The sequence below is a fragment of the Platalea leucorodia genome (genome assembly GCF_965183815.1).
Source record: "Platalea leucorodia genome assembly, chromosome: 5".
NCBI lineage: Eukaryota > Metazoa > Chordata > Aves > Pelecaniformes > Threskiornithidae > Platalea > Platalea leucorodia.
Window position 1 is genome coordinate 23,390,617 of NC_138827.1, and position 27,681 is coordinate 23,418,297.

The window sequence follows — 27,681 nt, forward strand, 5'->3', positions numbered from 1 at the left end:
TCATCAGAACAATCTTTTATTCTTCAAAAGGGAGCCTATCATGATGTAAGAAAATAAAAGAGCATTGAACAGTAATTGTAGCTCATATCACTTTAATATCCTGCAATGCTTGTTATTGCTCATTTCTATGTGGAGGGCTTGTTGTGGGTTTTTTCTTATACAGAAGGCAAATGGAGATCAATTTACATAATTTGTTTTTGAAAGGGAAAAAATCCACCTAAGCGAAAAAATACTCAGCCTTAGTACACAGCCATGGCTTATTCAGAGACATCACATTTAAAAGACTATATATTAACAAGGATAAAGTATTTGTGCTTCTTTTCCAGGAAAGTTTCCAAGATAGAAAAAAAATCTCTGTATTATTGAAGAATTTAGTCTCTCTGTTATTTCTCTATTTTCCTTTTGTTTAAGGAAAAAAAAAAGTACATATGCTAAACCAAAAGGCTGTGCTAATGTGCACCATATACAAATTGCCAGCGGTGCTGTGTGATGCAGAAAAGCAGTACAGTAACATGCACACAAAGTGTTGACAGGGCTGGGTTTTATTGTCTATCCTTAGCAGTCCAATAGTGTTCTTAAATACAGAGATAAAATTAATATTCCTCTTTTAGTAACAGATCTGACAATAAAAGGGGAGATAGGCTGACTTCCTTCACTCGGTGTGCACTCCAGCATGATGTCTGACCGGGTCTTTATGTTATGACAGTCGGACCGGTGCGGCCGGTTCTTTCATGAAGCTGTGAAAGTTTCAGTGCAATAGAAATGAGAGGTGCCAACATGACCTGCAGAAAGGAAAGAGATGGCTCAGGACTGCGGAGCAGAGCAGCGCGCGCGCAGCCTACGCACGTCGCGTCCACCCTTCCCCCGTGGGCGTCTGGTGTCAGCCCGGGACACCCAAAGCTCGGCACTGCTGGCCAAGGGGCTGTTTTGGGTTCACAACACGAGCTGCGGGACCAGCGAGAGGAACGGCGCAGTGAGGGATGCAGTGTTACGACCGCATGCAGGTTTGGAGAGAAAACCCGAGCACAGCTCCGGTGTTGCTGCTGCCACCCTCGTTGTGCTGTACTCCAAAGTCCGTTGCACCATAGGCACAGGACAGTTAAATCGTAAGTTTAGTTCATGCCTCTCAGAATGTGGGGTTTTTTTTAGTCTTTTTGTCAATAACGGCACAGTAAGTTATGCAAAAAGAGCTCACAGACTGTTTGCTGCAGAATCTAAAATGAGGATTCTTTTCCTCCTGTGCCTACCAGAGAGGTCAACAGCATTTTTAAACGATGCTGTAAAGAACATGTATTAAACTTAGTACAGAAAAGGTCAGTGTCATCTTATATACAACTGCATCCCGTTACCCGCATTTTTTTTTTTTTAAACAAGTATTTCCCAAATTTGGTATACGAATGACCTCATTTTATCCCTAGCGACGCACCATTTCAACTAGAAGGTCAGTTCAGGACTGAAACAGTGTCCTCCCACACCTGCAACCAGCCACAGATGTAACATAAACAAACAGGAAAACTAATGTGCAATTGCAGGAGCAGCTGTGAGGGATTCTGAAGAAGTAACACTTGTTCCACACAGAGCCTTTTTTTTCTTTTTAAATCTATTTATACTGGGATTAAAGATACCAAAGCCCTTGCTTCCAAAATACCCAGCACCTTCACATCGCTCTAAGCAAAGATTTAAGCTTTCTAGGAAGCCTGGGAGCCAGTGGTGCCATGACCGAGATGCAATGCTTACCTGTGGGTCTTCGTGTATCTTCTGAGCATCCTTCTCGTAGCTGTCAATGTACAGCCGCACGGTTGCTCCAGCACTGCCAGTACCGCTTAATCTGAAGATGATGCGGGAGCCATCAGAGAAGATGAGCCGCAAGCCCTGGTAAGAGAGAAGGGGAGGAGAAAAGCCTCTCAGCTACGCACCTCTTGGGGACCCAAGGTATTTTCCACGAGACCCAGCATGGCTATGCCTGACCTGCGCGATCCCTGAGCTCCTCCTCTTCAGGGAGCCACAGAAGGCTCCTCTGTTATCCTCTCCCCACTCCGGAGCACCTCTCCTAACCCACTCTGGAGAACTTGCTAGAGCTCCACACGAAGCGCGTTGCTGCTCTAAGGTCCCTTGCTTCCTTGCTGTAAGGTTTCAAGCACTTGCTTGGAAACAAGAGCCAGGGACTGATTCTCTGTCAGACACAGCATTACCAACCCACTGCTCTTCCATGAAAATAAGACATAAAGAAAATGCTCCTGTCATCCCACAGGCAAGGCAATCATTCCTGCAAGATTTCTCCATTATTCCTTCCCACTTACTGTGCTTCCACATTATGCTGTCAAACCAATCCATCTACGGGACATTTTTATTTCAATAATCTCTGGTGACAGGTTACTCATCTCTCAGGTATTTAAGACCCCTGTGACTTCTGGAGCCTGGAACTCAATCCCTCGTTACAGCCGCTCTGCACTGCTGCCTGCCCTCTTAGGGGCAAGCACATGAGGAGTGCCATCAGCTCAGGGACAAATGCATCTAGGGAGGATTCGCTTGCAGCAACCTGGGGGTCTAGTGCTAGAGACAAGACGATACCTGAACAGGAGGGTTTGTGTCTCGTGCTCCAGTGGGGTTTCAACCTTTCATTCAGCACAACCCGTTTCTTGGCTGCTGACCCATCGCCCAAAGGATCCCCCTCAACTCAGCTCCTTCACTCCTTCCCCTCCGGGGTGGCTGTAGGGAAGCTCTGCTCCCCCTCCAGGCCCTGCTGGGGCTGGAGCAGCCTCCAGACCCTTCCCTCACGCAGGGCAGGATCCCACCAGCAAACACAGGGCAGAAAAAATTTTCCAAGGGACAAATGCAACGTTTGACTTTAAAGCAGGTGCAAATGCACCGGACAAAGGTTAAGCCCAAAATACACAGCACAACAGCCCTCTGAGGTCACATTCAGCCCAGGCGAGGCTATGCCCACCTGGTTTCTGGAGACACTTCCATCCACTGGATCGTTGTACTCAAAATTATCAGCTTTCTCAACCGTGTAGACTTTGTCACCACATGATAACTGCTTCCCCACAAAGGAGCGGTCAAACATCACAGTCTCCAAATCCTTCATCATTTTGTTAGCTGCATCTGCATCCACCTCTTCATAGTCATATCTACAACCAGTCACCACACAATAAAGATTAGGAAGGGGAGGCTGTAATGAGTAGCAATGTTTTGTGATGCCCTTGTTTAAACACTGAGGTCTGCCCCGTAGATGTTCTCTACGCCCTTACTGGAGGGGAGGACAGGAAGAAAAGAGGAGGATCTGTGTGCAGCAATATAGCTACGATTCAACACAAATCCGTGGGATACACTGCAGACATTCGGCGTCAGGAGAGATGAAAGCACAAATTGAGCTGTCTTGTGCTAGGCATATCGAAGACAGAGGGCTAGACTCCAACAATGCTGACTGCAAAGAATTTATTCTAATTCTGCCGATAGGATCTCAACAGGTTCCTCACGATAACAATTTTGCTTGAACATCCTTGTGTGCGTCCCCACAGCAAAATGCAGGTGTGATTGCAGCACATGATAACATACCAGTGCCAGCTTTGATCTCATTAACCCGGGTAAGAGAGGCAGCAGAGAACGGCTGAAGCACACATCAGGATCCAAGACTTTGTACTCTGATTGCCAGTGTGATTTGTGCCGCTTTTATTTGCCCGGCTGGCTAGATGAAGCACGCACAGGCTTGCTAACCTGCCTACCACTGCACTTAGCTTGCTATGCAGACATACCTCTGGTGCTAAAAGACTGCCTTTTTATTCTAGACTTTGGCATTTTTTCCACAGGTTTAAATGCCTCAGATGTATGCTGGCTTTGTGGTGCGGGGGGGAAAAAGAAAGAAGATGGAAAAAAAAAAAAAAGGAAAAGGCAAGTTCTTTCATTTGGCAATCTGAGACAGAATTTTCACGTAGGTCTTCCAAGCTGAAAGGTTTCTGCCTAATGCTTTCACTCCAGACGGCGTTCCCACCTCTGTTTATGTGCAGGTTGGTTCTCACTCTTTCCCTTTTCAAATTCCATGTCTACTGCAGTTTAAGTTAGAGTATTTTGGGACTGGACAGAAACAACCAGGTAAATAATGGCCTAGGAGCTGGGCATCCATTCAATAAGACATTTCCATCACTGAAGATATTACAAATTAACTTGTGATTTGTGGTCTCAAGAAATATACTGTTCCAATGGCAAAAAAGACTCTTGCAAGAAAAAAAAATCTCCATTAAAAGGAAAAAAGATACCTTGCAGATATAAAATGTACAACCTTTGCAGACTTTGATACTTACTAGATTTATGTTTAGCATTACAAATCCTGAACTGGACATCATGGAAGGTTAAGGTTTTTTTATACCCACTGTTTTACTTAACCCAGATATGTTGCACACTGCAGCAAACTGCTCAGGGAGTTTGAAATTACTGCAGCACCACAGAAACAGCAAGTGTAACGAGGTAGGAAGAGCACTGCGGTAGCACATGCTGGCGCCATCGGTGCTTGGGGCTCTGACCTCGGAGGGTCGAACACAGGACAGAGGTAAGCGTGAGGCGTCAGGAGCACCTTCCCCACCTGGTGAAGAAGTTCCTGCCATATTTCTGCCAGTGATCCTTCATGATGTCCTCCACGCTCTGCTTGCGGGTGGCTAGTATGGACAGCCAAGCCAGGACGGCCCACAGCCCGTCCTTCTCACGGATGTGGTCGGAGCCTGCAGAGAGCCACAGGAGAAACACATTTCCCACCTCTTTTCATGCAAGAGTCTGTGCTACGGCCCTACCTTGTCTTCTCTCCTCCATCCAACTGGCAGCTATACAAACTCACAAATGGAAGCCATTTCATGAGCTTGATCCCTGCTGTATTGTTAAAATGGTTCAAGATATCATCTGCTTTTAGCTATAGCCCAAATAAAACGTTCGGCCCCTTTTAACACACACACACTCATTGTTCACAGATCCTTAATTCTGTTCCCAAGGAAGTAATGGGGAATGCACAGTAAAAAGGTCATCAAAAAAAACCAAAAAACAAAAAACCACAAATGTAAAGGAACAGCTCAGGAAGGACTAACATCAACCTCTTCAAGCAGCTGTCATGTACCATCTGCCAAATCAGCATACTCTGATCAGCACATATTCTGGCTGAGCACCAAGAAAAATGTCAGCCCTCGCTGAGGAAGCCAAACCCTAACGACTCTGAAATTACCCCACAATGGAGAGAAGAGCAGCCTGTCGGACAGCACCAGCCACCCGGGCTGGCAAAGAGCAGTGCAAGGAGAGACTTCATTCACACGCGGAAACCAGAAGAGAGCCTTGCGCCTGCTCTCACTCCCACACGCCAGGCACTGAAAGGCTGCAAAAGACCCTCTTTTGGCTAGAAGAGGATTCCTCCAAAGCAAGCATTGCACCCAGAGTAGGAGGCCGTCAGAGGCCAGCCCAGCCTTCCCTGGGAGCACACTGGACAGGGGCTGACAGCGTTGGGGCAGGGACTGCACAGCACCGAGGCCCTCGGGAAACCTGAGAGCGTATTGCAACTTAGACAGCACCCTGAACACCTAAATTAAACGAGGGATCAAATGGCAGCCCAGAATACATCCAACCCAGACTCCATGCTTCTGGCTTGCGAGCTTGGTGCTGTGCCCCACAGATGCATAACTTCTGAGTTTTATCTTTTGAGCTCCGGAAAACCTCCAAACAGGTATGAATGAAATCCCAAGGAGCCAGGGTATGCCTCCTAACGCAGAGAGCACTCCAGAGCTGCCATTTTACCCTCTCAAGAATTGCCAGAGTGGACAATCGTCTGGGGAAAAAGGCTGGGGGCTGGGGCATGGGTTATGCGGCGCTTTACACAAATCCCACTGTTGTGGATGCAGCGATAAATTATCCTCATGGTCCTTTACAGCGGAGAGAGCTGTACAGAGGTGATGGAGAGGAATGCTAAATAAACAGAAGTCCCATGTGATGTATCAACTTATTGCTGGAATAAAATACCCAAGAAAGCAAGCAGGAATTCTGTCATGTCGCATTACTCTAATTGCTCCTGGACTCCAGTCCCACCGGGTCACAGTTTGTTTCAATTTTTACTGGGTCTATTTGGCTGCTCCTTCACCTCTCTCCCCTTCAGCACTCACATTCTGACCGGCTTTGAACAACTCCTCATTAACTTACTATCAAAAAACCTTCCTCACCCCTTTTCATTCCTTAAAGTGCATTTGCCAGACGGACAAACCCCCTTTGCATTACGGGGGGTGGCCAACACTCCTGGGCCCTTTCTTAACCTGTTCCCCCCAAAACTGCTTCAGTCCCTGGCCACTCAGATGTGATGCTGCATGACCAAAATCTCAAACCTTTCTCTCAGCCCCTGCTGCAAATGGAATCAGTCACTTTTATTTGTAATGTAGAGTCACTTACCTATTGGGGGATGGAGAGAAACTATGAGCTCATTGCTCATACAATAAAAGATGGAAACAATTTTAGAGAGCTGCTCATTAGAGACCATCTCCTATCAGCAGCTCCATGAATCATTTGCTGCTTTTTGTTTTTATTTATTTACTGAAATGCCGGTGCCCTCTTATTAGCCAAAGTCCAGAACATAAACTTAACGCATGCTGAAGTCATTCAGGGCAAAATTCCAAAATCTTTCCTTATTCACAATTTACTCCAAGATTTCTTTACAGAGATACAATATTTTCTGAAATTTCCCCTTCCTTCCAGCCTGAGGCGAAATCACACTGATCAGAACAGCATTTGATTGTGAAAATATTGCCACTGAAGACTGCTTCGGCCCCAGAGAAAACTGCTTTCAGCCAGAGTCCGTGATGCCATTTCCTCAGCTACAGAAAAGCTGGAGTAATCCTTTTGTGTGAAGTTGTGCACCCCAGTTCCACAAAGCACTTAATTTCAGGCATTTGGGGATTTAAGGCCATCCCTGCTCCGTGAGACACCCACACACAGGCTAAAATGTTTTTCTGAAATATGGGGTGGTGGAATGAAAACACACAAGCTTTGAGCCTGAAATCATTCAGCCTAAATTCCCTCAAGACCCCGTGCCTTGCATATCCTACCAGCTGCCCCCAGTCTTCAGGGGTCTTTAGAGAATAGGAAAAACAAGATCTTGAGGAGAATTCAGAGCAGATGAAACTCAGCCTTTGTGCATGAATTAGGTGCTGACCTCCTGCGTGCAGGGAAGGTCCCATTTCCACAGTCAGGATGTTAAAACCATGTGGTAGATGCCATGGGAGAACTCAGAAACTTCTGAGGCCTCCCGGGAAGACTGCGCGTTTTGAGCACGCCGCTCCGATGCAGAGCAAAATCTGCTCACTTTAACTTCCCTGCACAAATAATAGTTTTGTGTCACGTGCACACTCCTAGTAAATTCCTTAAGATGTTCACTTTGTTTCTCAGTAACCTAATAACTTGCTTAGACTGTTCAAAGGCAAGTGTTAATTTAAACTTTATAAATCATACCTTGTTTTTAGAACAGGAAAATGAGGGTCCTATTAAGCTCAGAGATTTAATAGTGACCTGAAACCTTCCCTAATAAAACTGCATGCTCCAAACCATATTTCTTTCCAGAAATGAAAACATTTAGAAGGTTTTCCTGGCCACCAAGAGTTGAAAAATACATTTAACACTGCACTTAATCCCCATAGACTCAATGACCGGGCTAGTAAAGAGGCCCTTAAACTTCCTGCATATCTACATATGCTTTCCTAAATAACTGAAAGGAGAACTAGCTCTTGCCTGACAAAACTTTTACCATTGTGTTCATTTCCACCAGTGATTCTTGCAAGCTTTTTTTTCATTTTATTATTTTAGAAGCATTAACAACTACACATGAAAGATAAATCCCAAGCTACCCAGCACAATAAAGAACTAAGAGGAGGAATAATACTATCATTGGTGAAATCAGGAACGCTGACTTACCAGTACCAAAACTTTCCTCTCCACACAAAGACAGTTTGTTTGCATCCATCAAGTTTCCAAAGAACTTCCAGCCAGTTGGAGTTTCATACAAAGCAATCTTTGTAGCATGGGCCACCCTTCAAAGGTAAGAAAACTAAGTCACTTCACAGCTGGACTCTTAGCGCTCCCATCTGAAATACTGCTGTAGGACCTTCAGGTGCTACCAAGCATCTCTTTTGGGGTAACACTGAAGGCAGGTCATGCCACTGTTTTGGTTTTTTAAAACGAACAATTCTTTGTACAGCAATCCTCTATTTTATCCCGGTGTAACGTTTGGGAAATGGGTGGGATGCACAACTAAAGAATAAACACATAGCTCTTCTAAAGCAATTTTAAGTTATAGATCTCAAAGCATTTAACAAAGGAAGTATCACTATCAAATGAAAAAAAAAAAAAAAAAGGGGGTGGGGGAGGGAGGATCATTTGTTTGGGTTTATCTGTAGAGAAAAGAGCGGACCCCAGCTCTGCCATGTCTCCAAACAGGATTTAATTAATTAAACTTCACTGCCTCCCCTGGCAGCCAGCCCACAGCAGCCCTGGCACTGCTTCACTCTTCAGGCGGACCATGCACTCATTCCCCACTACAGACACATGTTAAACCACAAAAAAGGGACAGTCCCTCTCCCTGGCAGGGCTCCCCTCCCCTCTCCCACCACGCACAGAGGGAGATGCTACCTATCAAGAGCCCCACTGGTGGGCATGCTCCGGGCAAAACCACGGACTCCAGTCTGCTGGAAATAAGGGATACTGAAAATATTGGCAGCGATGACGGCGACAGAGTCGGAGGGGTTCACAAAGAAGCCGTGTTTCCCAAGAATCATGTTGCGATCCTGGTGAAGACAAGAGAAAAACAGCTCTCATCCCTGCTTAGCATAAAAAGGCTGCAATAGGAGAAGTGGTTCTACTTGGCAGGTGCAGCCTATAAACCCAAAAACTCTCAGAGATTTTTGACTGCACTGAAATAAATAGAGTTTTGGAAAAGTTAAATAGCAACACCTGTACAGTATTTCACTTTCCTGCTGATATTTCACAGCCTTTAAAGCTACTTAAATACAGTTTGGACTTCATTATTAACACAGTAGCCAACTATTACCATGGTGGCAAACTGCTGCAATTCACAATTACAGAATGAAGAGAAGGAGAAAAAAGGTCTTTGCCTTTGTCCTCCTCTGCTTAAAAGCAGCTGAGTGGTCACTCCCCCACAACTGCCTAGAGGGCAAAAAGGTAAATACAGAACAGCCCATTTACCCCATCTCCATCAAAGGCAGCTCCAAAGTCATACTCTCCTGTCTTCATGGTCTGGACCAGGTCAGCAGCGTAGGTTAAGTTGGGGTCAGGATGGTGGCCACCAAAGTCCTCTAGCGGGGTGCAGTTCACAGCTGAATTTGCTGGGGCTCCGAGCTCCTCACACAGGATCTTTTTTACATAAGGGCCCACAACTATCATGACAAAACGTGAAGAGGAAACGAGTCAGCCTGTTCCCTCAGGCAGCTCTGCACCAGCCACGAAACCACCCAGGCCTCCAGCCTGCTCACTTTGGGTCAGTTTATATGGTTTATGGTACTAAAGCACAAGCGCTCAACATCAAAAGCCCCAAGCAGCACATAGGTGTGCTTAAGCCTGATCCATCCAGGCACACAGGCTCTTGCCAAAGCAAGCTTTTCAGCTAAGGGGCTGTCCCACTAAGTAAGTGAAACCACTCATGGGTTTAGAAGCGAGGATGAGCCTACGCCAAGGGCTCAGCGTGTGAGCCAGGACCCCACTGTGAAGGGCTTATGCCCCAAGTGCACCGAGGTATTAGTACGACAGCCCCATATAACAGAACAAAATGCACGTGTGATTCACAGACATCCAGCGGTACAATAGGATTTACTGCTCTCAAACGCTAATAACGTAGACAATAAAAAATAAGTGAGCATAGGAATGGGAATGGCCTGCAGACAACAGAAACAAGATGCTAAGAAAGCTAGGGTGCTCCTGAAAATGTTTACTGAAAGAGACTCACAAGCTTGGCATATATATTAAATTATATAAAACAGTCCAATGGTCCCATTTTTGAACTCAAATATCTATGGGCAGAACTTTGCCTAACGACTGTGACCTCCACGGGACACTGACTGATGCAGTCTGCCAGGGCAGCTTGGATCACAGCATCAGCACTAACCTCCTCTGTCTCTCAGGTGTGTATTGACATGTGTGAGCCATATGGCACCCCCCCGAACCCCAAACATTTCCCAAGTCCAAACATTTGACAAAACAAAACAATGTAAAGCCATAAAAAGTTTGCCTGCAAAAAGAAAAATGCAACATGTTGCAAAACAAGAAAAAAATGTACAAATGATGGATATAAATATCAGAAAAAACTTTTCTCTCTGAAGTAGGTGGCAAAGCCCCAGGGACACCTGGCGCCCCGCAATCCTGCAAACCCAAGTCCACCCGTACCTCCGTGCATAGCATCTATGCGAATCTTGAGGTGGTTTTTCCCCGAAAGCAGTTCCTTTAACGCACTGAAGTCAAAGATGTTCCTCAGCATATTCGCATAAGCTTCTACCGAGTCCACAATTTCCACTGAAAAAAAAAGTAAATAGAGACCAACTCTCAGAGTCTGAAATCTTTGCGGAGAAACGATTTTGCTACATGTGGCAGTGTGCTGACAGTCCTTAGTGCAAAGGGCCAGGGCTCAGCATAAAGCCTTTAAACATCCCATAGAATCATTTCATAAAGACAATAATAATGGTCCTATATTAAGAACTTAATTACAGGCTGTCACTGTTAAGGATTTTGTTGGTCTGTTTGGTTTGTAAGCTGATTAAGACAAACACTGTTCCCAGCTACGGCTCCCTGGACTTCTTTCAAGAGGGCTCAGTCCCACTCCGCTTACCTGGAGAGCAGGATTAAAGCGGGGGGGGGCGATAAAAATAAAAACAGATCTCCAATTTCCACCAAAGTCAACAGGAACTGTGCACCTAATAATTTGAAAAAGTTGCACCTTTGCAACTAACAGGCCATCTAAAGACAGAGCCATGAAAACCCCATTAACATAAAAATCCCACTATACAGAAATGGGGACTGAGAGAAATACCAACTTTTATAATCTTTTGATTTAATTATTTTTTTTAATTACAAGCACAGGTCACCAGGAGATGGTGAAAAATACTTGCAGTAAGTGTTTTTCAAAAGTCTTTTTTTAATGTATTTTCATATTTCACTGCTAATTGACAAAAGTCACGTGTGAAATGTAATGGCTTTCCCGCTCACAGAGAGAGCTTTTATATGTGAAACCATGGAAAAAAAATTAGTTACAAAGATTAAACACTAACACTAAAACTTTTAATCTGGAAAATGCACTTTAACTGCAGAGTTGTGTGTTTGGCAAGTACATGTTAATAGTAGCCTTAAAGACAAAATAGTCTCTGATTTTAGTGAAGTTTGATGGACCAGATTTACCTACTGAAGTATAACCTTTTGCAGGACAGATACAATGACACAATTAAAGTATCTACACAAGGTAAGATGCAGACCAAAAAAAAACCCAACGCCAGGATGCCAGGAGTGATGTCCTTGCTTGGATTATCCAACAGATGAGAAGGAGAGGTCAGAACGGCCACGTCTGTCCTTCAGAAACACCAAATGTCCTTGCCCATTCATGGCAGGTCCACGCTAACTCCACCTGAAAGGAAGCTTTCCAAGAGGAAGAACAGTTGTTTACCTGTAAATGGTTTAAATTTGTTCTCCAAGTCAAACTGCTGTTTCCCAATGGTGCTCAGGTCCACCTGGAGGTCTGGGCAGATTGCATACTCTTCAATTTTCTTGCTGATTTGGAAAATTTTGTCTGTGATACCTTCAGGAGCTGGACCTGCAAGATAAAACGGTCAAGGAGGAAGACGTTAAAGAATCAGACTGCAAGAGAAGTACACTTCAGAAGTACAGCAAAAGACCCGGGCCTGGGAATACCTCCCTTGGGGAGGAATATCAGGGTATGAGGGGAACAGATCAGTCACTTGCTCTGTTTAGGGAAACCCACTGCTCGGGGCACTGAATCTCTGTGATATTAAGACAGTTAAATTAGGTTCCTCTGGGTCAATGCAAGAAATGGCCAAACAGAAACAAAGCAAAGCAAAATGAACCAAGCGACCTTACCTCCATTGGCAATATTGAATTTAATGCCAAAATCCCCATTGGGCCCACCGGGGTTATGGCTGGCCGTCAGAATGATGCCACCAATAGCTTTGATTTTCCTGATGATGCAGGACACCGCTGGGGTGGAGAGAATGCCGTTCTGCCCAATGACCAAGCGGCCAATCTGAAAATTAAAAAGCAAAACAAACTACTGTGAGTCCCAAATCCTAAAACCAGCAAAACTGGCAAACCCCCAAACGCTGGCAACAGGTAAACCGGAGCTCCCAGGAAGCGTGCTGATGGCAGAGGTGCTGCTTCTCTGCAGGCAAACAGCTTGTTCCTGGGAGGCTGCCGAAGCTCTCTGCTGTCTACAGTGAAGGTCAGCATCTGACGCTGCTCTGTTGTGCTTTTTTAGCGTTTTCCTTTATGAATGCTGCAGCTCAACTGAAAATGGCAGCTTGCACTGAAGAGCTGAGCTTTCCAGAAGCATCTAAACAACAACCAAAAAAAGAAATGCCAACCCCCCTTTGGCTATGGTCTCGAACTTTGCTTTCAAAAGACACAATGGGACTAAGAGAAGCCAAAACAAAACAACAAACATCATCACTACTCCCATTGGACCAGCTGCAGATTCTCTTACTCTCAGCGGGTAACACACCTCCTTCCTATAAATTTAGTAATATCACTGAGATTAAATCCAGACCAATGTACTAAGCAATACAAGGTAATCGGGATCCAGTTGCTGAAGTTCATGTAATAAAACAGAAGATAAATATTTTTCTGGAAGAACATGCTCCTTACTATAGCCCCCAAATGAGGTGACAGAGATTTAAAAAAATACCAGACTACTCTCCATCAACTGAGGAGATTAGACCCGGTATACAACTGAGAAAAGAGGCAGAATTTCATTCAAACACAAGATAAACCAGAAAATAAAAGGCAGTGTTCCCAGACTGAAGGTCCACGTTCGGTGCTAAGCCAAGGGCACTGGATGACTGCGATTCCTCTCCCGCAGCACTGCCTGGTGCTAAGCCCCAGGTTCGCTGCCGATCAGTTATTACATGCTACAGCTGTCACAGACCAGCTGGGCAAGCGAGGCACCGCTAAAAGAACTGCACCTCTAGCAAACAAGAAGCATAAATGTGAAACAGCCGTTTAAAAACCCAAAGTGAATGCCCTTCTTTCAGCTGGCCATAGTAGCTAATATTACAGCCCTCACAGTGCCTATCTACCAGGCTGATCGCACTAGTTTATTAGGTCATACATTTAATTTGAAGTAGCCCAACCTACATGGGTTGTGCTTTTTTCCCCCATTCTCAGTCCAAACCAGTATACCTTGTCTCATCCTTTATTCCAGCCTCCAAGTCTTGCTCCTTCAGTTTCACCGAGAATTAATGCAGTCTCCAGGAAACTCATCTCTAAAACAATCTTTTGTTTCCCAGCTTCCCTTCGAGAGTCATGCCCACCTGCAACACCCCTCTGCATCAGTGCTCTGCCAGGCGTCGCATGCAGCTCAAGGGATGCTGCGGAGGACTGGCAAAACAAGGGAGTTTCTCTCCCAAACCACGCAGCAGCTGCGGGAGAGCTGGGTGAACACATCAAATCCACTGTCCTTACACAGCTTGTCCTCCCAGCACACCCAAACCCCGGCTTTTGCATGTGTATCACTGCTCCTGTCGCAAGGAAGGAAAAGACGCAAACGCTTGTCTCCATACGAGCTGATCTGGGGTCCTCCTCGGCTTTCAGCGGTTTTTGGTGTCATTCCACCCCATCCAACACAAAATCCTTTGTGGTAACCACTGGAAAAGGTTGCTCAGTGTAGCAGCGTGCTGAGCAATTTACACTTATTTTTTTTTAATTCTCTGGAATTTCTCATGAGAAAAATCTAAGGATGTAATGATGCAGAAATACAGAATGCTCAAAACAAGCTCGTTCACAAACAGACCCACTTTATGCAGCAATTTTGGGTTACAACACTTTGAAGCAATCCAGGCAACTCTTCCACCATCCTGATTTTACTGAAAGCCCCACTGAGATGCACACAGGCAATAAAGAAGACCTCCTGTGGTCCCCCTCCTTCCCCCAGTAACACAGGCTGATGCTTTCACACCAAAAACATGCTTTCCAGGCCAAGTAAGCCGGTGTCTACAGCTCCATCGGGTCTTCAGCACACCCTTCCAGTCCTCTTTCTGTACAACAGATGCCTCACAAGAACAACCTCACCAATCCCGTACACTGTGCCACAGTTACAGTCTCTGAATAGAGACACTTCTATATATACAAGTCAGGTTAAGTGGACAAACTACCTTGGTCATTTCCTTCAGCCAAATAATCATCATTTAAAACACACGAAGTGATGCTACCAACATAGCAAGTGTGCTTGGTGCTATTCACAAATTCTGCTGATCCCACATTGGCAGAGGTAACTACCTATCACTGCCACACACCGAAAAAGAGATTTTCACATACTCCAAACACAATATGCATGCCCTCCTCGTGTTTTTTTTTATATTTGAAAGCATCCTTGGACTCATCCCTTCTATTCTATAGAGCAAGATGAGCACAATGCTTATAGTCACAGGTATTAGCCAAACTGTATAAAATCAATGAAAAATATCAAAACCAGCAGTGAAACTGGATTTTAGCCAGACACGGGCCACATTGCTGGAAAGAAGTGCATGAGAAAAGTCTCAGCTGGTGAAGATCAGTCTAATCTCATCTTCACCAGCAGAAAATCTGTCCTAGTGTCAAGCAGTCCAAGCAGCAGGCCTGGCTCTTTGTGCACATTTTCCACCTCTCCTGCTCAGCCCATAGACTGACTTAAGAGGAATACATTAATTTGCAATGCCAAAGGATTTTTTTTCCCCAAGGTGGAAAATATGTTGATTTTAAAAAAAAACAACAACTCTCTCCTATTCTCCCATTCACTACTAATTACCCTGTTGTAATCAGGTAAGTTTTTCTGTAAAACAAATTCCTAAGAGCCAGGTCTCTTAGCGTAAAGTTTTGCTCTGCACTAAGAGATCCAGGACAGACAGCAGGGTCTTTTCTTCTTAAAAAGCAGAAGGAAACAAAGACAAAACCCCAGTGCCCAAGAGCCTTGCAGTGCACGAACCATGCTCTACAGCAAACAGGCAAGCCTTCTGTTCTGCTTCCAAAATACAGGTTTCCAGCACGATCAGAGATCACTGCAAAGGTTGCCACTCACTTCCTAACTCTCATCTTATTTCAATTTTCAAAGGTTCCCAGAGTACTTATCACATAGCGACAACTTATACCTGTTGAGAAAGATACAACCATCTTTTGCCTTTTCATTTGCTGAGCAGCTCAGACCAATGCTGAATGAGCTTCTGCTGAGCTGCCATTGAACAGTGAGCCATGGCTCTACCAGTTACTTTGCTTCTGAACAGTATCAGGGTTTTATGGTCTGATGGAGAGACTATGAAATCCACAGGTGCCAATAGCTTGTGGCATGTCAAAACACAAAACAAGAACACACAAAACCCAAGCAGTATTTATTTTCTTTGCTGCATGTTTATTCCCACATACTTCTATCCAACTGCATCACTTAAAAGTGGAAAAAACAGTAATTTCTGCACTACCAAACTGATTCTGCATTAAAAAGTTAACTATCAGCAGTTGAATAAAGTCTTTGGGGAAATCAAATCTCATAGTGACTAATTTATTATGGTTTTCTGCATTTATCAACTACACAACTATAGGAATTTAGTCATTTAACATTTACCAACCCCATTGGCAGCAGCCATTTGGACTATCAGTTCCACTGCAGACTTATTAAGGTATCTCCCATCACCTCCAACTACCATAGAAGATCCTTGTCGATCTCTTAGGTCTATGGAAAAAAATATACTCTGGATAAAATTCTGCAAATAGTTCATCTTGGATTCAAAATAAAAGGTCTTCTTCCGTAATCCACTGGTTCCTGGTTTCTGATCGTTGTAAGGAGCTGTTGGCATGGTCAACAGAGGCAGAGGAGCGTCTTCCATTTTCTTTTTTCATAAAAATGCATTTAAAAAGTAAATTATGCCAAAATACAAAAATCAATCTTGACACCAGCGATGGCCCACCTATTAGACAGAAGTTCAGTGAAGTTGTTGAACACCCAAAAATAGCTCCTTGAACCTTGAGCTGAATGTGGTTTCTGTAACTGAAGACGTTTTCTTGCACTTGTTGTGGAGGATCAATGTCACGGAGAATACACAATTCCACGCTGCCGTCCCTCACTGAAACGGCTGGGAAAAGGGGATTTTTGTCTTCTTTATCATCTTCTGTTCTCCACAGGCACAGCTCCTTGCCATTCTGTGCTATCACCCACCGGAGCCCAGCACCGTCAATCCACCCAGTTTTCCCTTAGGGCAGCAGTGACAGGGGAGGCAGAGAGCAGCTCAGCCCTCTGCTCGGATGCACCGACGTGCTGCCCCGGCGTGGAGCCCAGCGTTTTCGCCAGCCAAGCAGATCTGCACGGCAGCACCAGGCCGCTGGCCAGGGCCGGCCGTCATGCCGCTCCCTGGGGCGGCAGGTCCCCGGGAGGTAAGCCTCCAGCAGGCATGGCAGCACTCTGCTGGAGTTATTTTGCAAAGTCTGGTGAGTTAAAGGTCACTCTTAAAATGGAAGGCAACAGATCTGTTACCTAGTTTGCTCATACGACTCCTGCTTTGACAACCTGACTTCTCCATGGGTCCCCTCTCAAACACAGGGACATTATACACAATGAATAGTGGGGAAAGCCACAAGAGCGATGGTTTCAACTGAATACCCACACAAGTCTCACCAAGGGCAGTATATGCACTTGGGAGTTATAAAAAACACAAAAAAAACTACCAAATGTTTTGGGAAACTGCATCTGATAAAGCCATTCATTTTGGAGCAGCTTAAACACGTAGACAAGAGACTCAGATGCCAAGAAACTTTTGTGAAGCATCACTTTCCTGAACATGGGGAAGGTAACTTTGAATGCTAGACTGAAATCAGAATTTCCTCCAAACCACTTCAATAACATTCGGAGTCCTCTGTCCGAGCTGCTGGAAACAATTTATAGATATTACTGGAGCAATTAAAGAACATATACTTTGTAATGACTCAGCTTGTCGCACTATTAAAAAGCAGGGGTGGGGCGGGAAGGAGATGTGTTCACAGCTGAATTGTGAGAATGTATGAAGGCACTCACAGGACTGTTTCCTGAGGTGCCTATTCTCTCATTGCTCCAAAAACTGAGATTTTCTTCCAAGGGGTAAAGAGATCCTGTTATATTCATCAGTACATTAAAATCGAGCTGGATAATTTGTATGAGACTGAGGGGAAACCTCATGATTGAAGGCAGAAAAACACCTTTGGAGACCTGCAAAGGCCTCAGCCAGGTCCTGTGAGGGAGCTGAGGAGACAGGCGAGCCCTTGTGTCTAACTCTCTAGGGAGGGGATTTAATTCCCAAGGAAGGGGAATTTAATTCAGGTTTGTTGTCAGAAAGCAAAGCTATTTCAGCCATCTGTGGGAACCCCAAAGGCTGCTGCCCCACGCAGCCACCTACCCAGGCTTGCCCAAGGGGCGAGCGCTGGCTTAGACAAGAGCCGGGATGTTGCAGGGCGCTGGCCTGAACACACCGCACATGAACCGAGCTGCCTGATCCATCCAGAGCCCTCTTGTCTCAGTGCCTCAGAAGCATTTATTCTGCATGGGCTCAGAATTTGATTCCTTAATTCCTCTCTTTTCCCCACCAAACCACACTGAAGCATGTGTACTGCAGAACTAGGACAAGACATATTTTAGACTAACAGCAAGATTGCCTGGGTTATGCAGCTAGAAACAACTGGTTTGTATTTTATACATTCATGCTATTTCAGCATCCTGCAAGCTGAGATGCCCTTTATTTTCATGCAAAGGCACAGGTCTCCCTCTAGTGGCACAGAAAACAAAATCCAGCCCCCCAAATGAGCTATGGGGAGCCTCCCACCGGACAGTCCCCTGGCAAGAAAAGGCCTAAGCAAGCTCTTTCGTTCTCATTCCCGGCGAGATAAACTTACTGCCCTGTGAAATGCTGCAGCATTAAGTGACAGGAGGAGGGCGCAGGTCACCTACCAGCTCCCGCAGCTGGACGGAGAAGATGCACGTGGACTTACTGGCAGGGAAAAGGCCTATGCAGGGTTTGGACTTTGTGCGTGTAATTAAGTGCGCATGTATTGGCCAGAGGAATCAAACTAAATTAAGCTGGAGAGGAAGGTGTTGATCATTAGTGCCATGCTTATGCACATAGAATGAAACACATTCTATCAAACAAAATATAAATCAGTGCATATAAAGCACAGGGACAAGAACAGCATATACCAAACCCCGCCTCCGGGGCGCCCACCTGGTCCCAGGGCTCTCCTGCCACATGTGCATCGCTATTTGGGATAAACTAAATCACCAGTAATTGGCCAAGCAGGACTGGTACAGGGGTTGGTGATCACACGGTTGCCAGAAGATTCAGAGGTGAAAAAAGCTCACCAAAGGTGGATCCTGACCACCTCTAAGGACTGGAGCAGAGACTGGGGAAGCGTCATTTGATCTGTAATCTGGGAGGCTTTGCTTGGATGACTGTGATCATTTCAGATCACTTACAGGCTAGAAGGGAATTCATCAGGTCATCTGCTCCCTCCCCAAAACTGGTACAGGATCAAATACACCTAGGGCATCGTCCAGAAAGTTGATATAACATGTTCTTCAAATCTTTTTCTCCAGGTAAGCCGTGCCAGTGCATAATTAGCCTTGCAGTTAGAAGTGTTTTCCTACAATCTGCTGTAAATCTTCCTTGCTGTGGTTTCAGTCCTCCTGAGCCGACACAGAAAACAAATTGATCATAAACCTCTTCCTGACAACTTCTCGCACATTAAAAAAAATCCTTTAGCATATAGACTCTGAGTGCCCTCTCTTTGCTACAGTAAGCAACCCCAACCTCCTTAACTTTTCCTTGTGGTCATATTTCCTAGGTCTCTTATTCCTCATGGCAGTCAGAGGCTGGTGAGGGTGTTTTCCCCTCCAAACAGCCAATCTGCCATTGGCAGGGACATTTGCTAGCTTAGGTCCCCTTTCACTATCTCGCACTTCAGACATTCAAGAATAGAGCTAAAACCATGAACTAACTGTTGACTTTGGTTAATGATAAAAAGACAAACAAGACTAATTTTGAGAGGACGCAGCTCCTCTCTCGGCTCAATACTGCCAGTCCCTGCCCCATCCCCTCTCCCATCTTCCCTCATCCCACCCACTCAGGGCCTCGGCTGCCTGGAGCCTTCCCCAAGCCTGGGACCAGACAGCCAGGCTCTCCCAAACTCCCACTCCAACACTAACTCATCCTCAGCACAGCCTTCCTCCGAGCTACATCTTATATTTTGACATTCAGGCAAGCAAAATAGTCAGGGGAGGGAAAAGCCACTGTGCAAAAGCCAGACTGAACAGTACTTCTCTCTTCTTATCCCTTGCAAACACCCTTGGGTCAGGCTTCTCCAAGGTCCAGGATGCCCTCTCCTCCGTGCGCAGCCCCTCTCCTCTCCTTTCAGCTTCCTCCCATTCCTCTGTCTCGCACTTCTCTCTCCCCATTCAGCAGGCATTATCCTTATGCTCTTTTTCTGTGATTAGTCAAAAAGTTACACTGCATGAAACCCCAGGGAACGAACAGAGTCAAATCAGGTATTTTGCACTTATTTTGTGACTCTCCTTCGAAACAGAAATCACACTTCCCTAGCTACTGCACACAGAAAAGTTCTAGTCCCTGCACTGCTGCCTGCACACTCACTGTAAGAAGGTGCCAAGAGCACCGAACAACCCCACTGTTCAGCTGCCAAAATCACGTACTTTCTGCCCGAGTACAACTGTGGTCCAGGCAGTCACTGCTGTGTGTGACATTTGGCAATGCCAAGACAAATGGAGCCATAGTAAAATAAATAGACCAACTGCAAGCCTATTAGTCATGCAAGCAGTGCTGCTCCAACTGCTAAACTCTTTTGTTTCCATAAGAATTAATTAAAAATCTAGGTTTTGAAGTTGCTGTAGAGATTCCAGGGAGGCAAAATATTCTGGCACCACCTCGACAGCATGAGTGCACATAGATGCAACCACATACATACGAGTCATTCCAGAACTAAGAGACATTGTTCTGTACCTACACTGCACCCCGGTTAAAATTAAGAGACAAGCTAGATGGGTGGCAGAGAAAGGGCTCTGCAGGGCTAGGGATGAAACCACCATCTGCAGGGCTGCTATAGATACTGTGATGGGCTCCAGGTTTGTCACACCGGCAGGGGCTGATCCTCCCTTTGCCAGGAGAGAAGTACACACCAGCAACCAAGACTGAGAAACTTCCTGTTCAAAGGTCGGCTGTTCAAATTCAAAGCACACACAAATCTGCATATTACCTTGGACTGCCCTGGTGTTTCCCGTCCTGCCCCTGCACCGGGAGACCGGAAAGGGATTCCAGCTGGTTTACCTCCAGCAAACCCAGGAATGCTCCGGGATTTCTGGCCCCAGCCTGCTGAGAGCGAGCCCCTGTCCCTGGATCCTCTTAGAAACCAGCACCTGAACCCAAAAAATCCAGAATTACAAAATGCAGACAAGGTTGTGGAGCTGAGGGAGGGCACTGGCTGGCTCAGCCAGATGCTAGCATGAGGAACAGAGACATATCTGGTTAAACCTTGCAGGATCAGGGACAGAAGCTCTGGTCTGCGGTGTACGGAGCCAAGCTGCTGTCTGGTAGCAAGCCAGTAACCCACAGTATGTATACGTGACGGTGAGGTGGCTATACACAGCAGGGAATAGCACCGATAGAAGGGGATAGAGGGGAGACATACACAAGTGTTTTCTCACAGACTTACTAGGATGTGGTAGAGAAGCTTTGTCTCTGGGCCCAGGGGAAAAAGAGGCTGGAGTACAGTAGCAGGAAAGAGGGCTGGAATGGCTGTGGAGAGGTCACCTAGACCCTGCCCTAGGCAGGGTCAACCCTACCCAAGGCAGGGTCAACCCTACCCAAACCATTCTCATTAGAGGTTTTCCCAGGCCTTTTTCATTAGCCTTAAGCTTCCAAAACATTTTCTAATGTCTAACCTGTTGCAATATTAATTCTTTCCCTATCCTCAGCAGGCCAGAGAACAATTTATTACCTTCCTCCCTGCAGCATCATTGCAGACGTTTGCGGACTGCCAGCATGCTTCCCCATCTCTAGGCTAAGTTCGTGCCTTCCTCACCGGCCCCATCTGCCCAACCTCAGGTCATTCCTGCTGGAGCCTCCCCGAAGCAGCATCCTCTCTGAGGGGCGGTACCCCAGATCAGGACTTGACGGTCCTGGTGCGACTTTATTTCCTGGGTTTCACTTACAACAACCTTATTTAAAAATCTAGGAATGACGTTTGTTTTTCTAAATAACAGGGTGATACTGTCAATAGTCTTTGTTGTCTACTCATCAGATCTGCTGCTCAGTACGTTACTCTGCAACCAGTACTATGATCATAAATGTACATATTACATTCATATTTTGTCACTTCTGCCTATGCATCCTTCTTTGCACTTCTTCTTACCGATATCCTATGTTATTTCTCTTTACTTCTAAGATATGTTCCAGCTCATCATTTGAAGCATTAATTAATATATTGATTAGCTGCGCACCTGGTGCAGCTCAGTCTTGGCATAAGGCATATGGGTAGCGCCCATTCAGTCCAACTCACCTATCCCAAACTTTGCCTTGACAAAGAGAAGGCATTAGACTCCGTCCTGCTGCCCTACCAGCACAGCCAGAGCTGAGCTTTCTGGTTATACAGTCATTGTTCCAGGAGATTACAGTTAAACCCCTGTTAGTACGAATTTCAACTCTGTCTGCTGGATTTGCAGAGGTTAACTGCGAAGCACCTTAGCTCTTCCTTTGAGCTGGAGTTTCATTATTGTAGAGTTTAAAATTCCAAAAAGGCACTGAAACTGGACAACTTGACCACTGCCTTAATAACCTTCAATTGTAAACTGATATAAGCCAATTAACTTTCCAGGCAAAAAGAAGCTAAGCTAGTGTAAAAGCAGTCTCCAAGCTGTAAGAGCTGCTGCATGCATGGCTGTCTTCTAAAACCCACCATAATCTGAAGCCAGGATATATCTGCACGGGAACGCTCATGGCACAATTGGTATCTATTTCCTTATGTCACATATCAGACTTCAATTTCCCCTTCCACTCCTAGGCAAAACAGTAACATAAGACCAGAAATTGAGATTTTTCTTAATGGCCTGTAGGATCTAGCATCACTCCATCTAATTCTGGTACACGGGGATTGCTCTTTGGAAGAGCTTTATGATCACTTTAGTTCGATGTTTTTAATACCAGGAGCTTTTACTTAAAAGGAAGATTTGACGCTGAGGGCTGAGGGAGTCTGTTCTTCAGGATAACGATGCCGATTGCTGAATGGATGAAGGTCTGTAAATCAACAAGGCTAAGGCTGACTGCACAGTGTTGTGCAGAGACAAGAACAAGAAGAGAGGTCGGTAACAGGTTTCTTAAACACTAGGTAAGAAAAACAAGTGAGGCTCAGATAGGGGTGAGCAATAATGAACGCTTCCCATCAGGAGGCCCGAAGCAGATCACAGATGTGCCAGTCCCACTACGCCCCTTCCACAGCCGGGATGCTGAGGCCGGGAACGTGGGCACGCTCTAGCCGGGACCAGACCATGGCTCTCCAAGCCTGCACTGCTTGTTATGGGCTCAGCGGCACTGTCAGAAAGGGAACTGGTCTGGAGGCTATGGCAGAACAGCACACAAAAAGGGAGCAGAGCTACAAAAGCAGAGCAGTGGCAAATAACGAGCTGCTCAGCAATGCAACAGAGTTTAAACACTTGGTTTCCCTGGGATAATTAAGTGGGGAAAAAGGTTAATAGCAGCCAAGCCAGGAAACCAAACTTTCTAGGGTAGAGAACAGTATTTCTAACAAAAGCACTGTTTGTCCTGCAGCAGTAAAACAAAACCAGGCTAGTATTTAACATGCAAAGCACTGCCTGGCATTCAAAACACCTTCAAGCTATTTGCTGTAGCGTAGCAACTTTGCAGCACTTTGAAATGTTTATTTAAGAAGGAACCAGTAAATTTGTTGAATAGCGGGTGACAGTGTTAGTGAATCCACCTGGTGCTAGCTGTATGATCAGATCTAGATTTATAGCTTCAATTCTGTAATTTTTGCATGCTTTTGACATAAAGCTATTGTACAGCCACAACTCTACTCTGACAGGTGATGCTCCAACGGGAGCTTTTAAGGTTTTATTCATGTAATTAAAGAGTCAGACTCACTAACTATGTGGGAATAACATCAAGGAAACCTGGCACAACAGACCAAAACAAAGCAGGCAGGCTACGCTGGATGCCAACTGAGAATGGCAAAACCAACAATCTCTATTTTAGTTTACTTATATAAACAGGATAAACACTCCTTAATCGCGCAACTACAAATTGAGTTGTTGCTAGTCAAATATTAGTCCTTAGTTATATATTAACCATTCCAGATGGAGACAAAACTAAAACTTACTCCAGCATCCTTTCCTTTTACATTGTAAAACTAACAATCATAAACTGTGGTCCTCAAGGCTTCTCCTGTAGCTTGAGAGGACCATTCAACCAGATCTTAAAACTACATGATTTTAAAGTATTAATCCAAACACCTCCTAATCCCTAGGACCAGAAATACAGTTTTCCAGCACTTGCTTTGGCACAGGTGGCTGGCTGGCTGACTGACTTTAGATAGAGTGAATACAGCCTGGTATAACATACCTTGTCAATCAAGCAATCAGAAGAGCTATGTTAAAAAAGACTGCAGCCCAAACTTATCTTCATTAGATGTTTACTTCTTGTTTTCAGTTTTACCACATTCATGCTATAACTATACACCAGTTCCTCCTCACATGCATTGTAATACTCAGTCTCTACAGACAAAACAGCACTGGCAGTTCAGCTGTCCAGATAGGGCAGTGCAGCCACCTCTGGAATTTTCTCTATATTACCCAGTATTTCTCAGCATGAGATTACTGAGTCTTTCTCTGAGACCTGGCTGCTGGAATCAGGAGACCCCCAAGAGCCCCAGCACTCAGACAAAACCATAGTCTCCAGGAACAAGCTACCATGTGTGCCCTGTACTGCAGTACACTTTCTTACCGGTTAACAGACGTAGTCCACCTTTCTCTTTGAAGGGTAGGCAACTTCCAGTTACTTCACATTTATTATGATGAAACAGGATTTTCATAGGCTCTTACTCAACTACACTGGGGTAACTATCAGGGAACTAATACTTGCAATTACAGACAAAAACCACAAAGCAAGCATCCCCTAACCATTCCAAAAGAGGAAAGCAAGTACATAGAAATTTATCAAAAACTAGCATTTTGCATTTGCTAAAGAAACCTCATATTTTTAGTTACTTCATTTCTTGGGACCTGACGGTTTTGCCATTCTTGAGTTTGGCAATGCAATACTTGCACTGTCTTATATAGGCCAGTGCCGCTCAAACTTCGCCAGCAACTGTATATGAAGTTTTCAATGGCTCTGTATTCTGCAGATCACTTCACTGTACCTCCTTCTGGTTACTTATTCAGGCTTTAACTGCTGTTCATTTATTAAAGAATTTGGGGGATATTTTGCACTTCTCTTCAGTGCTCCCTTATGAGGTCTTTTTCCTCCTCTTTTTTAAATGGGATACTTAGATCTATGATTTTGCAGTGCTTTTGACCTGCCAGTCCTCTCTGAATCTCTGGAGGGACAAAATGGGGTAATTTCATGGCACTCTACAGCACTCCGGCAAGCCTATACCACTACCTCTGTTTTCTGCTAAAACAAAGGTATAGAGAACCTGCGTCAGTAGATGACTGGTAATGCTGTAACATTGCCAAATTTTTGCTTGAAATAGCCTAATGTTTTGTCTTGGGCCATAGCCATTATCTTGTTTTATAAATTAATGATTCAGACCAAAAAGCTTTTAAAGTAAAACTTGTCACTTCAAATACTAGTGTCTTGGCTCTTAACCCACATATTCTTCCACCTGTTTTCTTCCTCTACCTCCTGTTTCCTTTCTTGCCTTTCCAGAACATTTTTCTGATTTTAGAGCCAATTCTGGCCTAGCAGTTTGAATTCACACAGACAAAATACTACAAGGCAAATGCCCATTAGCAAGCACACCCCTTGGGACCTGCTTCTGCAACTCTGGCAGAAAGCTCAGCGCTGTAATGCTGCACATACGTGAGTGTCTGCACGATCAGGGTTGGAGGATTCGAGCAGTGACTGGCTCTCAACCCTCTCCCAAGAAGACACCTAACCAGGCCCTAGCATGGTTTTACCTTCAGACCCTTGCTCACTTCTGGGATCGAGCTGAGACACAGATGATGGAGAATTCCTCGGTGCCTGGAAGGCTGCCTCATCCCTGGGTACACATCCAAAAACCTGTACAAACTAAGGCTTTATCCCAGGGAACAAGTCTCCCAGTCTGTTCTTCATAGGGATCCAAGGTGCTGTCTGTGCGTGCAGTCAGCTCCAACTCTTTCAACTCCAAGCCCTTCTTAGAACAAATAAATAAGTCAGTGTCTGTCGCTTGTCCCGTCAGGGAAGGCTGCACTATCCACCGCTTCCACAGGCGCACGCAGCAAGGCCGATGCTGCCAAGGGATGCTGGGACATGGACTGAAAGTTGAACAGCTACCACAAATCACAAAAGACAAATTTCTACATCGCTTAAAAAGAAACAGTTATTTGCTTCTTTATGCCAGAAGAAGGCAGCAATATCAAATTAATTTTATTTTTTCCTTAAGGAGCCAGACATTTAAAGGTATTGAGGCACCTGATTATCACTGGGAAGCTGAAATGGGTAACTCTAAGGTTTTACCCTAATGTCCAACCCTAACCACCAAGCACCCTCAGTCCACTCTCTCCTTGTTGGTCTGTGAGGAAGAAAGTTCGCTACTGATGAGGAGGAGTCAGGTGTCCCGCGAGAAAAGGTTTCTCATTTGGAAAAGACCAAATGTAGGGAAAAGCCTCCCTTTGCGGATTCAGCTTCAGCACAGCTATCCCCACCAACATCACATTCCCTGCTGGGCTTCTCTTGGGTTGACCAAATGACAGGACCAAGACAAACCAACAGTTTGGTTTGTGCTGTAAACCGGAGAACACAACTATCGCCCAAAGCAAGGGGAAGCAGTAACAGCAAAGCTGCGCTTGCTTCCCCACCTCCGCACTGGCAGAAGTCTGACTGCTCCTGCACCTATCGAAGGGAGGTGAAGCTACCAGGTAATTTTTACTGCGTGAAATACGAGCTGTCCCCACGCTGCGCCTCGTCAGCTCATGTGTCATTCGCCCGTTTACTTCCACGCCACGGCCGCGCAGAGCGCCACCGGGTTCCTGCAGCCGCTGTCAGCTCGCCCCCGCCCGCTCGCCCCGCTCCCGCGCAGCCCCGCGCAGCCGGAGCCGCCTCCGCCCCGGGGCGACACCGCTTCCCCGCCGAGGGGCGACGGTAAATGCCAGGCAGCGCAGCCCGGCGCCCCCGCCCGCCGCGCCGGAGCCCTACCCCGTTGGCGGCGGCGATGCGGACGATGAGCTGGATGGCGTCCCTCATGTAGAAGCGGCCGTCCCCCCCCACCACCAGCGTGGCCTCTTGCCGCTCGGCCGGCGGCACGGTGGCCAGGATGCTCTGGATGAAGTTCTCGGTGTAGTGGGCATTGCTCTGGAAGACCGCCACCCGCTTGCGCAGCCCGCTGGTGCCGGGTTTCTGGTCGCCGTACGGCTTGGTCTTCACCGCCACGATCCGCACCATGGCCGGCCGCCGCTGCGAGTTCCGGGCGGCCGCGGCCGGGGCGGGGGGAGCCGCAGCCGGAGCCGGCCCCGCGCCCCGCCACCGCGCCCGCCCCGCCGCCCGCCCCTTAAAGGCGCCGCCGGCCCCGGCAGACAGCGGGGGATCGCTCCCGCTCTGCCTTCCCGCTCTCGCACCGGCGGTAAGGAGGAGGCGAGGCGACGACGACGGCGGCGGCCTTGCCGCCGCGCCGGGAGCTGTCGGAGGACGCGGACGCTGCGCTGCCGGGCGCCGCGCGGGGCGAGGACGAGGGAGGTGCTCGCTCCTGGTGCGGTGTGCGCAGCACCGAGCACCGCCACGGCCTGGCGCTTCGCAGGGGCCGGGCCCCGCGTCCCCACGGCCACCAGCAGGGCGTCACCGCAGGCACGTCCAGCCAGCCGCTGGCACCCCGGGCCGCAGCGACCCCCCGGCACAAGAAGGAGACCCACCCGATGTCCCCAGAAGGGCGGCCGGGGAAGGCCAGCACTAGCAAAGCCGCGAAGAAGCTGCACTTTGTTAGTGTAGCTCTAATCCTCGAAAGAAAGATAACATTCCAGAAATTCAAATTACAGCAAGAGGCTCAGAAAAAAAAGGTTCCGCTCTGTATTGCTGTGTCATGTTAAACTAGACCCTACCTGCAACAAACCCAAGTCTTTTCAAGTGCAATGATTTCTCAGCTAAGTACTTCTTCCAGTTTTAACTGTTCCTTTCCTAAAATGCAGGAGGAGAGCCATATGGATTCCTGCCACATCTTACAAGACTGATTTTATAAACA

The 27,681-nt window shown here is 46.3% G+C and overlaps 1 protein-coding gene across 2 annotated transcripts; it reads right to left on the bottom strand.

The window, feature by feature from the left end:
• Positions 1-26,897, bottom strand: PGM1 (phosphoglucomutase 1; the record flags this gene model as incomplete). 2 transcript variants are annotated; one of them, XM_082311802.1, is made up of 11 exons in its annotated part: positions 1-782; positions 1,738-1,872; positions 2,948-3,131; positions 4,580-4,715; positions 7,927-8,042; positions 8,641-8,795; positions 9,214-9,404; positions 10,408-10,533; positions 11,675-11,821; positions 12,106-12,268; positions 26,646-26,897. In XM_082311802.1, 11 exons carry the CDS (start codon positions 26,889-26,891, stop codon positions 693-695), a joined length of 1,689 nt encoding a protein of 562 aa, XP_082167928.1. In that variant the 3' UTR covers positions 1-692. The 2 variants fall into 2 exon arrangements, with proteins under 2 accessions (XP_082167928.1, XP_082167929.1); XM_082311803.1 differs by lacking the exon at positions 26,646-26,897 and adding an exon at positions 15,834-16,091.
• Between the last annotated feature and the right edge of the window lie 784 nt (positions 26,898-27,681).